Source organism: Grammomys surdaster, unplaced genomic scaffold (genome assembly GCF_004785775.1).
Source record: "Grammomys surdaster isolate TR1022 unplaced genomic scaffold, NIH_TR_1.0 174, whole genome shotgun sequence".
NCBI classification, from domain to species: Eukaryota; Metazoa; Chordata; class Mammalia; order Rodentia; family Muridae; genus Grammomys; species Grammomys surdaster.
Window position 1 is genome coordinate 18,856,874 of NW_021604622.1, and position 12,371 is coordinate 18,869,244.

The following is a 12,371-nucleotide window of genomic DNA, read 5'->3' on the forward strand; positions in this document are numbered from 1 at the left end:
CTTTCTTTCTTTCTTTCTTTCTTTCTTTCTTTCTTTCTTTCTTTCTTTCTTTCTTTCTTTTTAAGTGGTTTCCAGTATCAGATTGGAAAACACCCAAGTTACTCTCTCAGAAACTCAAGAGACAAGCACTTCCTTTCTTACACTCAAGAACAGATGTGCATGCGGAGCCTATACAAAAGCCACCTTTTTCTAGCCTCTTCCCCATGTGTGGCATAGGAGGACCCCCGAGCACACAGATGGTCACTCTTCCAGTAACGGGGTCTTCAAGGGGTGACGGCTTAGCACATCTGCCCGTGGTATACATTGCTACCTGGCATGTGCACAAACGTCTACATATTTCAGCTATCAAAGGGATCTTGTCTTACAGATCCAAGTTTACGTTCCCTTTAAACCAAAGCAAGCGAGGTGTGGGTAAGGTGGAAGCCACTAGCAGCTTTCCCCTGGTTATCCTCCCATTACCTACTCATGACATTCCAGTCCCTTGCCTTCCTCTGCTACCAAGTCACCTGCGGGCAGGGCAGGCGTAGATGCTGACCCATGGCTTCACAATTTATACACATAGGATATTTCTAAAAGATTATAATAGTCTTCCCAGCCTTCAAGACACAGCTCTTGGTTGTCGTTTAATACTTTATTCAAAATATTCGCTCTTTTAAAGCATTAATAATCACACCCACACCATGGTTGGGTGTGAATCTTTAGATGTTTTTCCTGTTCATCTTAGGGGATAACTCACATGAATTCCACTGTATGGGGTGTTTTGTTTATAAGGATACTAGTCAAGAGCCCTTGAGAATCCTATGTCTTACCTTCATTCAATTGTACTCAGGAAAAAAACACCTACATTACCAAAAAGGAGGGGAAAAAGAAAGCCAAGAGATGTTACTACTTTTTAATTGTTTAACTTTATTACTGTTGCACCATTTATACAATTACATATAATTTCAATGCATCCATTGTACACTTTTTTTATTTTTTTATTTATTTTTTTTCCATTTTCCAATGGGTGGTGTGTTGGTGTCTGAGACACAGATGGAAGAAAACTGGCGCTGCAGTGAACGCAGACTTTTTTTTTTTTTTTCATTTCCACTGACCAATAAACAGAACTACAGGTGCACCCAACCACGGACATGCATTAACTCGTCATGAGAAATCTAGGTAGGCTAAGTATGATGAGAGAATGTTTGTCACTCCCAAAAATATCTGGAGAGGAAGAATGGAGGGTTGGCATTGAGATACATGTGGACAAGCTAAGTGGGCTCCGTCTGAAAGTTGGCATTCATCCACAAACGTTTAAAAAAAATACCAAAAAATAAGAAAAAGCTGTAAATTAAAAAGGAAACACAGAAAATACTGCTTTCATAAAGATCTGATTGCCTTGGCACTTGGCCCAGTGGGCAGAATCAAACGCCTCCCTCCCCAGCTGCATCGCAGGAGAGATGCTGGGGTTTTTAAGGATGGAGCCTAGGGACAGCGGTTCAGGTACAGATGATGTACTTTCAGACAATGATCTAAAATCCAGGACTGACTGGTCAAGTTGACTGAAGGTATATTAGATATTTCCCCACAAAAATACTATTTGGATTCTCCCCGCCCCCTCCCTCCCCTGATGGGACACATCCTCTTATTTTTTTTTCTTTTCTTCTTTTTTTTTTTAATCCCTTGGGCAATACATATCCTCACTTCCAATTTGAAACAAGTTAGTATTAGGATAGAGAGACAGAGAGAGGACAGAGTGAGAGACAGAGAGAGCGTGAGACAGGTCGTTTGCGAGTGGCGTCGGTTCTGGCTAGGCTGTCCCGGTTACTCTTTGACGGCCACGCTCTGCTCGGAGCTGGCGGCGGGTGCCTCGGCCTGGGGCTCGGCGGCTGGCGCGGCGGGCGCGGGGGCCTTGGCCGCGGAACTGGGCGCCTCGGAGGCCGCGGGCGTCTCCTTGGACGAGGGCGCGGGCTCCGCGCTGCTAGGTTTAGAGTCTGAAGCCGCCGGGGCCGCGTCGCTTTTCGCCTCGGGGCCGGCGGCGGGAGCCTCAGTCTTTTTGGCCTCGCCCTCCTCCTGGGGCGCGCCGTCGGCCGCGCCCGTGCTCTCGGGGCCCGCTTCGCCGGCCTTGGGGGCCTCGCCGCCCGCAGCGGGCCCGGGCGCGGCCGCCTCCTGCTCGGGCGCCGGCGCGGGCTCGGGCTGCTCCTCCGCGGCGCCCTCGCTCTTCTCGGGCTCGGCCTTGGGCGCCTCCTCCTTGGCCGCCGCCTTGTCGGCCTCCTTCTCCTCCGCCTTGGCCTCGCCGTCCGCCGCGTCCTTGGGCTTCTCCTCCACGCTCTCCTTGACCTCGGTGGCGTCGGCGGCCGCCTGGGGTTCGCTCTCCTTCGGGGTCCCCTCCTCCTCGGTGCCCGCGCCTTCAGCCTTCTTGTCTTTGTCCTTGGCCTTCTCGTCGTTCACATTGTAGCCCTTCTTCTTCTTGCTCAGCTTGCCTCCCATCTTGGAGTTCTGCAAGGAAGCACAAGGGGAGACAAAGGGGAGTTAGGGTCACAGTAGGCAAACTGGCGGATGGCTTCCTGCAGAGCGAGGAGGGCGTCAAGGGCCTCGGGCAATTGCACAGCGGGGAGCAGCCTGGACGTCACCGGCTTTCTATCATAATTAGAAATAACACTTCAAAACAAAGAACAAAGTAAAGCCCCAGCTGCGAAGCCTGCAGGCCGGCAAGTGGAGGGACAAAGTAATGGTGATCAATGACCCTGGCCGCAGCTGCCAATAGGGAGGACAGGTGGCATGGTATTGGTTTCTTATCTGTCTACTTATATTTATCTTGAGCATCCAGACTTGAACACCGCAGCACAAAATGGCAGGGACAGCCATTTTAGAACTACGATATCACTGAGTTTTACAAAAAAACAACAACAAAATCCTGATAATTTACAAATAACTTTATGGAGGAACTGCACAGCATAAATCACAAATCTCTCATCCATTCTTTCTGGAAGCATGCTTTCTGGAAGCCTCCTATCTCCCTGGAGAAATCTGCCTCCTTCTGCCTCCTTCAGAAAATTTGTTTTCTATGAATGCAAGATGGCAGAACTTTTAAAGGCTAACATTCCACTGCCCCTCTAGCTCCCCACAAAAGGAGCCGGTGAGATGCACTGTGCGGAGGTGGGGCGGTGGGGAGGGGGGGGAGCGAGGGGGTGTACAGGACAGAGTGGAAACTCCTGGTGAGCTCGCCGGGCTCCTGCTCACTCTTGCAAGGCCCTGAGCTCTCTTCACCCAGCTATTCCCCCTCCCTTCACTCTCATCCATTCAGATTAGGAAAAAAAAAAGCTTTTCTTCACTCCACTTCTTGCAATCATGATTCATGCTAGTGAAATAACCCACACTGTTTGAAAGTCGGGAGTGGGAAAGAGTACTATTCTTCAGTCAAACCCCCCCTCACCATTCTATGCTAATTCCCTGTCTGGGTTACCTTTAAGAGTTGGAGGAGACAGAAAAAAGAAACAAACACAGAGATGACTAAAATACTCTTCCTAGTTTCAAGGAAGGTCTTTATTATGTCATCCAAGGATTGCTGTTACATTTCTTAAACGGGGAAGTAGAAATGGCTTGGAATCCTAACCCACTTCAAACAACTGGTCCTGTTTTAGGTAGGACCAAATATATGTGACGAAACCACCATTAAAAACTTTTTTTTTTACCACAAAGCAATATATGAAAACATAGATTTGACTAATAAGTTAAACTGTCATTTATAAAACCTTCATCAGCCTCTTAGACACGTCATCAGTGGCTGATACCACCCGCAACTTGCAGCTCCTACACCCCACGTTACATTTGATGCTTTGGATTGAATTTGGGAAATAGAAAACCTGACAGGTCTACGTTTAGATCCTTTTCCCAACTATAACAGAAACCCATACACCAACCTAGAAATTACAGCCTCTGAAGCAAAGAGTAAATGTAGTCTCACGGTGAACAAAGAATGGAACTCTGGCTTCTGACACCCACAGTATGAAATCCTATATAGCAATCCCCAGAGGTTTAAAGTCCTGTTGGTTCACAAACCTAAAATCTAAGTTACTAAAATTGGTTTTCTGAAGCACAATTAAAGCCACATTCTATTCTTTGTTTTAAGCCCAGCTGTGATTCTTTTCTTGGTAGAAATCGAACAGACGGAAATCAAGTTGTAAGTTAAGAGAATGTGTCTCTATAAGGTCAGCTGATTTACCTGAGTGATATACAGCAGTGTTCTAGGAAGAGGTTTATGAAATACACTCGAGTACCAGGAAAGCGGATGTCTGGTTATTTCCCATGAGAATAAGAGTGAACCCCTACCCAGCACCCAGAGGGGTAAATTAAAGTTACAAATTAAAATCTAAGGTGTTGGGACCAGTTCTAATCCTACACGATTTATCTAAATTATTTAACCTTCTCCAGAGCATCGTACAATGGCGTTGCCAGTAGCCGCCTCCTTTTACTCGAAGGAAAACTGAGTTGATGTGTTGTCCAATAAAACAAAGGATGTTTTAAAAGGATGCCCAAAAGAATGTGTTACTACAAGCAGATGAAGGGGGAATTCTACCCACTAAGAAGATAATCTTGCAATGTAGCTCCAAGCCCAGGAATGTTACCTTCCTAGATTCTGAGGCAGGACCTCCCAGAATGTCCTGGAGCTCAACACAGTAGAGAGGATATAAGCTACAGAAGAAACTTTGTAGCTACTCTCTTCTTTCTATTTGCTAGTGAAGAGCTATTATCAGATCCTTAAGAAATGAGAGCCAGCAAGGAACATGGACATGGAGTTGAATGAGTCCTCTCCTTTCTATAACCTCTGTTTTCCAAGGAAATTATTTAATATAGAAAGTTGGAACAGTTGAGTTGGAACACAAGATACAGGGCTAACCCAATGCCTGCGATTCTGGCACTGGGAAGGCAGAGATTAGGAGTTACCTGGAGCAAGATAGCTAGACTGGCCTTACCAACCAGCTTTGGGTGTCATTGAGGGAACCTTCCTGGAAGAATACAGTGGAGAGTAACCCAGGAAGACTCTGGACATTCTCCTTGGGCCACCATACACATGAGCAAACATTTGTGCACACACATTTGCACACAGGCTGTACATGTATACACATGAAAAAGGTGGGGTGAGGGAAGAAACAGGGATCGCTAGTCAAGAAGTAATCTACCTTGGAAGTTACTTAAGTCTAATCCAAAGTAACACCCAAAGGGCTAAGCTTGCCCGTGCATTTCCTCACACTCAGGATGTCCGCTAGCAATGAGTGGGACCAGGAAAAGCATGAGCAGATGCTGAACACATGGACTGGACTTCTGTGTGTTCATAAGGGCAAACCGTAGAGTTCACCTCTCTTATTCTGTCTCAACAGGAAGAACCTTCTCCATTTTCTAGTAAAAGTGCAAGAATACCTTCTGCTACAAGAGTTAAAACTACAGAACCATAGTTTCAAATATATATTACACACACACACACACACACACACACACACACGAGGCTTCAAAAGCCCAGTCATTCCCAGTCAGTTCTCTTTCTCTGCCTTCTGCTTGTGGATGAAAATGCAAGCTCCCAGCCACTAGTACAGTATCCTGCCTGCCTACGTGCCTATAACCATGCTCGCTGCCATGATGGTCATGAATTCTAACCCTCTGGGATCACGAGCCCCAAATTAAATGCTTTCTTTTATAAGCTGTCTTGGTCATATTGTATTATGACAGCAATAGAAAAGTTACTAAGACTACAACCTTGGCAATTAATCCTTAGCACTTGGGTCTTCTTGAAACAGGCTCTCACGGGCCTGGAACTTGCCAATTTGGCTGGAGTGGTAACTGGAGTCCCAGGAGCCCCTCTCTCCCCAGTGCTAGATTACAAACATATGCCATCAAGCCTGGCTTTTATCTGGCTTCTGAGATGGAGCTGGGGCCCAAGTAACTGACCCAGTAATCTTCCCAGCCCCCTTTGTGACACATCTAATGCCATGTTTCTTTAACATCATCATGCCCAAGAAGGTACATAAAGAAACATCCTCCTAGCCAGATAGCTCAGGTATGGTGATTTCTTTTTTTTCCCCTAAAAGCAACTGGAAAAAGTAATAAATATTCTAAAAATTATGCTTCAGTTCCTTCTCTAAATCCTGTATGAGGACTCTTAGGATAACAGGTATATCTTATACGAAAAAAAATTATTTACAACTAGCTTTAATCTCATCGGGAGGAGAAATGTGATCGTTTATATTGGCACTATAGCAAACCTTAATGATAAATTGGTTCTTGATCCTGAGAGTTTCAAAAGGAAAATTTTATAGCTACAAAAAATTGAACATTTGCATATATATTTCTCTTTTATATTCACTCAAAACATTGGGAGATCAAAGGTGACAATTCAGAACTTATGATGAAGACACTCTCTCAGAGACACTCTGAAATGTTTCTGCAAGCCTTTATTGCTTTCTCTCCAGGGAGCCTGTCAGAAACCAGGAATATATATTCCTCAGCTTTTCACATTACATAAGTTGTGCTTATTTTGTATACAATCCTCGGTGCAGCAGGCCCTAATCAGCTCTGTACAATTATCACAGAAGCTCGTAAAGCCTCCCCAGGCAGGGCTCACTAGCTACAGTATGATTCTGCTGCTGACAAAACCCAACTCATCTGGACCAGACCACAGCTCATATTTTTCAATCTTAAAGTAAGCTAGTCTATCAGTACAGTAATTCAATTAAATTAAATTTTACTTTTTCCATCTTGAAAAATAAAGGTAGAAAGGCCAATCTCAAAGAGCATTTAGGGGAAAAATTAATTAACTATAAACTTTTTCTTTAAGACTTGTGACACTCTGTATGAAGTTGGCTAAAAGTATCAAAACTTAATTGTTGAAAAATGATTATCAATTTGAGCAGGGCATCTTTCTTATGGGTCTCATATTCCCTGACCAGTAAAGTGATGATATTAAAACTTTGCTCAGTCTTGGCATGGGAGGGGTCAGTATGAATGCTTATTGCACTATATAAGATGCTATTTAGGATACAAGTGTAACACTATAAAGTTCAATGCACCTGTGATCACAAATGTATGGCCATTCTTCTCCCTTAAAAACTGGATTGACATCCACCTGGGTTGTTATTGTGACGAAACGTCTCTGGCATGGGACCAATACTTGTGACACTTGTTAAAACTAAAAATAAGAAAATAATCATTTTAGACTATCAAAAAAAAAACAAGTTAAAATTTTATGAAACCTGGTCTAAATATTTGCCAATGAGTAGAATGTTTTAGGGATCTCAATTACGTTTAGGAGATATTTTAGCATGGTGCGTCAGTTTATGAGTCAGAACGGGACTTCAGTGAATACATCATAGATGAAGTCATAACTGTCAGAAAATGCAGGTTTCAACAGCTTCCCTGGCACAGAGCTATCGGGAGCGTTCCAGTTATTTATAAGAGACAGCTGTGTCCCCTCACACTACTTGTGGTGGTGTGTCCTTCTCCTACCATCCATGGTCCTGTCCAGCAGGATTCACTTTCTGCCAAGGGAAAGGACCTGCCACAGCATGTGTCCGTCCTTTCTGTTACATGCTGGTCATAGCCTTTGAAAACCATCTTAAGTAGAAGGATGGCTAATACAATCCCACAAATTAACATGTCAGTCAGCTATGTGACATGTATGTAGAAATGTTAGGAAAAGGTAAGTAGGAAAAGGTTTGGGGTCCTAATTTCTATACCATATGCCCCCCTTCTCACAAGAGGCAGTGACTGCAAACCTAATAGAAACAAAAGAAATTCAAAACAAGTAAGAAGCTACAGAGATAAATTAAAAAGCTTTCCTTTACCCACTCGGCTTCCAGTGAGAACCATTTAAATATATAAGGTCAGTTTTCAATAACCTAAGAGGGACAGAAAATCCATTTTCTGAATATAAAATACACTTGTTAAAAAAATAAATAAAATAAAAGTCAACTCTTGTGAATGTAGGAGCTATCATTCTATGGCCACTTCCTCCATCATCTCTTTCAGAACTGTCCATAGAGCAGACATTGTGTGCAGAGTCTGGGGAACACACGATCCATGCAAATAGAGCCCTTCTGTTTTCTCAAGCCGCTTCACAGGACACTAACCCTGAAAGCTTCCCCACATATAGAAGCATATTGTATCGACCAACAACTTCCTCCCAGGAAGTCGCCAGTGGTGAATAGAATCACCTGGGCAGCACAGCAGACACCCTTCTTCCTCAGTGCACCTCATGGCTCTTCCGGTCCTAATCGCAGACTCCAGGAACCTCAAAGCAATCTGGAAAACTAGGGACAGTCTCATATATAACCAGGGTGAACTTCGGGGGTGGGGGAGGAGGGGTTGACAGCATCCTGATTTCTATGAAGAGAATAGGAAAAAAATCCCTCCAAAAATGCTAAGATATTACACTACAGGCCTAAGGCTTAACACACAAACACTATTCTCTCCAGTTAATACCTCTGGCCTTGCAAGAAACTATCTTCCATTTTGATTCTAACTGAGCTCAGAAGCCTGGGGAATTATTTTCTAAGGGAAAAATATCTAGTTCATCTCTAAATACCCATGGCCTCTCTAATAGACTCGGGAATGATGGAACTGTCTAAGAAATTCCTACCCATTGATTTTTTTTAATGAAAGGATATTATTTCTATATTTACTAAAGTAGAAAAGCTACATCAAAGGCCACATTGTCATCTGACAGAGTCCGTAAAGGGCAGGGCTTTAGGGCTGAGAACGCAACTCAGGTGGTAGAGAATATGTATACGGACGGACCCGCTGTGTGTGGTGGTACATGCTGAGAATCCCAGCACATTGGACTTGGAATCAGACACATTCAGGGCCAGCTTGGAGTGGAGAAGACCATGCCTAAGACAAAAATGCTTTTTAGAAGGACAATATTTGGTAAGATTTTGTTGGGCATGTAAAAGCCAAGGATCTTGAAGAACAGTTGTGGCTTTTAAAGTCACTCGCATTGCTTTGAGAAGGGCAAGAGTCATGGTGACCCCAAGCACGGTTAGGTCACAGATCCTTTCCTCACACAAGAAAGTCAACAAAGGAGAAAGCCACCGGGAAAGCAGAATGTGAAAGAGCTGCTCATTCAGAGAGAAGCCCGGTCTCTCACCCTCCTGATACTATCTTCAGAGGGTGCTCTGCTCCACACCCAATCTGCTCTCCTATTTTTACCTTACAGACACTAAAGTCACAGATGTATCCTAAAGACATTTTCAGATGAACCAGAGCAAAAGCATGCAGCGGCAGAGGAGTGAAGCCCTGGTTCCATTTTTAACCAAAGCTAAAGGCCATGGTGTTGAGAGGAGATCCAGCAGGGCCTTGCTTTCTGTTCTAGCCACCTTGGCTATTGATACTTGGTGAATGGAAACTCTGTGGCTCAGTTTCAGGAGTGAAGAACAGTGAATGTGTCCGTTTCAATGAGGTTCCTCAACCCTTCCCAGTAGTAACCCACTAAAACATGGCAGGCCTATTACCTGGACATTCTTTTGGGTTTCATCAAAAGAACTGCTACAGGGTTAGGGGCATAGTTCAGCAGCTAAGTGACCAAGCATGAGGACCTAAGTTCATAACCCCAGGACCCACCTAGATAGCTGAGAATGGTTATATATATGACTGTCATCCCAGCCCAGCTCATCGGGGAGAGAAGGAGGAATTCTAGGGAGTATTGGGTTCCAGCAAAACTCCAGTGGCAGACTATGTCTCAAGGCAATAGGATGAAGGATGCTGGAGCAGTGACATCTTCCACTGGCCGCTCTGCAGGCACAGGGGCTTGTACACCTGCATAGGAATGTGTGTATACAGCAGGTATGTGCAAGTGCTCTCCCTCCCACCCCCTCTCTCTCTCAAACACACACACACACACAGCTTTACAAACAAAAGACCTTCAGTCATAAAACATGTGAGACGTAACAGTCCCACGTCCTAGGCCAGTATCTGATCCACATGGAGGCCACCATGGAACTTGTTCGTGTGGTTTCCTGATGTGATGTGAGTTTTTGTGGAGCTGCTGTTTCCACATGGTTTTCCTGCTCTTTGACGTAAAACACGTTCATTCATCGGCGTGCCTGCGTGTCAATGAGGGGGAGTGGGAGAACTCTAGATTAAATCAAGCAGTGAGGAGGAGCAACAGGAGCTGTGTTCGTTTTAACAAGCCTTCAGACCTTTGAGAAATGTCTACATAATGCTATACGATAAGGCTTCCACGAAGGCCCTTGGACTGACTTGGGTCATCCCAACGGACATTGACTTGGCAGCATGCAAAACAACGCTTGCATGCAATGTCTTCCTAATCTGTGCTCTGAAGTTTGGATGCTTGACATGTGGACGAGCATGACATGCCATCACTCCCTTTTCACTGTAGCAGAGTTTGCTTGGTCCTATTTCCATAGCACAGGCTACCCAGTTATTTGAGTGACTGACAGAACCCCTAATCCAAGCACTGCCCCTCTTCAGAAAATGCCCAAGTGCGTGACATGAGGAGGCAAATCCCGGGCATTAACTAACATTCACCATGATAGACCCAACTTCATTTCTCATCAGCATGGTTTAAATTAATACTCTTTGGCTTCGTGACCTAATAAACCTTGCCAGCATGCGTTAACCAACATACATTGACAGCACAAAAACAAGAAAATGGCTTCAAACTCCTCCACGTGATCCAAAGGCTAGTATGTACATATATTATTTCTTGGCCTATCTCTATTTGTGTCTGTCTCCTTTCTTCACACTAATAACATCTAAGCACGTCTTACATAAAAAGCTGCCAAACACTGCAAAGTTCCTATTTTGAAAATGCAGATTTGGATTAGTTAGCCGCCACTTTAACTAGCATCAGCAGAAGAGAGTTCTTAAGTGTGATAGCCAATGTTATTATGCAGACAACTCCATATCTGCAGTAAAACCCAGTGAGAATATACAGCCGCCTGTTCAGAGATGAGAGGGTTATTTCTGGGTTGATTTCAAGATCATCATGTGGGATACACAAGAAGTAATCTTCTGATTGTGTTTCTATCTTATAATCAGTAGAAAATATGTCAGCCCTGAAAGGATGCTAGGCACCAACCCTCCTTTCTTGACAAAGTTCGGTACATGCCTTCAGTATGATAACTACATCCTTGGACAAGAAATTGTCAACTCCGTTCACTCAGAGCTGCAAAGCTAAGCAGTTTTAGATACCAGAAAACCAACTACTGACATTTTTTGAAAGCAATATAAAGTTACAGTGGGCTCATGAGTTACATCTGCTTACTCATCTATCACAAGTTGGACGTATAACCTCTCAGAATGGAAGAATCTAAGCTATTCGTCAAAGCGAGTTGGGACTGGGTGAGGTGGTGTATACATACCTGTAATTCCTATGCTGGAGCAGCTGAGGCAGGAGGATTGAAAGTTCAAGGACAATCTAGGCCACACAACAAGGATAACTTTTATGAACCCTACAAACCACATACACATACATACACACACACAAGCTGAAACACTCTGAGAGGGAGTCTTCCATTACCTTAAAGAAAGAATTAGCAGAGAATAAAGACACAAAGGGTGTTTTTAGTGAATATAAATAGAAGAAAGTATCTAAAATAGTTTATCAGGCCTACTAATTTCTATTTGGAAGAAATGATTGGTTCTTTTATTCTAAATGGTCAAAACTTCTATTCTAAAAGAGGGAAATGAGGTAAAGCCGACGTATCCTTTGTGTCTGGGGGATTCTTACCAGTACGAGTTCCAGCAGTAATCTACTGTCAAGTTTCTTCAATGCCTGGTGAGAATCTCCATTATTAAGCTTAGTTTGTCACTGTCTGGTTCAGTAAAAGCTTTTATTCAGCAATTCTAACGTCACTACCATTAAGGGATAGCAATGTTCTCCATGGAGACAGAACCATACTGAGAGTTGTCAACCCAGCTTAAGTTCCCAAGGCAAACCTTTAAAATATCATGAGTAGCAATTGAGAGAAAGCATTTTGAAGGCAATTTAATTTCTTGTCACCAAAAAAATGGGCTCAGTATTATGAAAACATATTGGAAGGAATTACTGGGAAGGGAGGGAGGGAAGAAGGGAAGGAGGGAGGGAGGAAGAAGGGAAGAGAGAAAAAGAAAAAAGGTTTATCTGTCCCCACATACAAATGCACACACTCATGTTTCTATAACCCAAATTTTCCAAACAGTTGACCAAAATAAATTTTGTCTTCAAAAGTTCAGAAATGTACAAGAACACAGAAAGCGTTTCCAGCACAAAGAATGGATGGATCGCAAGTGACCTCCCTCTTATAACTCACCCATCCCAGGCCAGTCCTGCAGAAGCATACTCAGAGTATCTCTAGGAGAGAGAGAGAGAGAGAGAGAGAGAGAGAGAGAGAGAGAGA

At 43.8% G+C, this 12,371-nt stretch overlaps 1 protein-coding gene across 4 annotated transcripts in view; it reads right to left on the bottom strand.

The window, feature by feature from the left end:
* Window positions 1-886: 886 nt before the first annotated feature.
* Window positions 887-12,371, bottom strand: part of Basp1 (brain abundant membrane attached signal protein 1) — a 50,292-nt gene continuing 38,807 nt past the window's right edge. For all 4 annotated transcript variants that reach the window (XM_028767641.1, XM_028767642.1, XM_028767644.1 and 1 more), the window contains exon 2: window positions 887-2,478. In XM_028767641.1, coding sequence (XP_028623474.1) covers window positions 1,804-2,469 — 666 coding nt within the window. In that variant the 5' untranslated portion in view covers window positions 2,470-2,478 and the 3' untranslated portion in view covers window positions 887-1,803. The remainder of the gene's footprint in view (window positions 2,479-12,371) is intronic.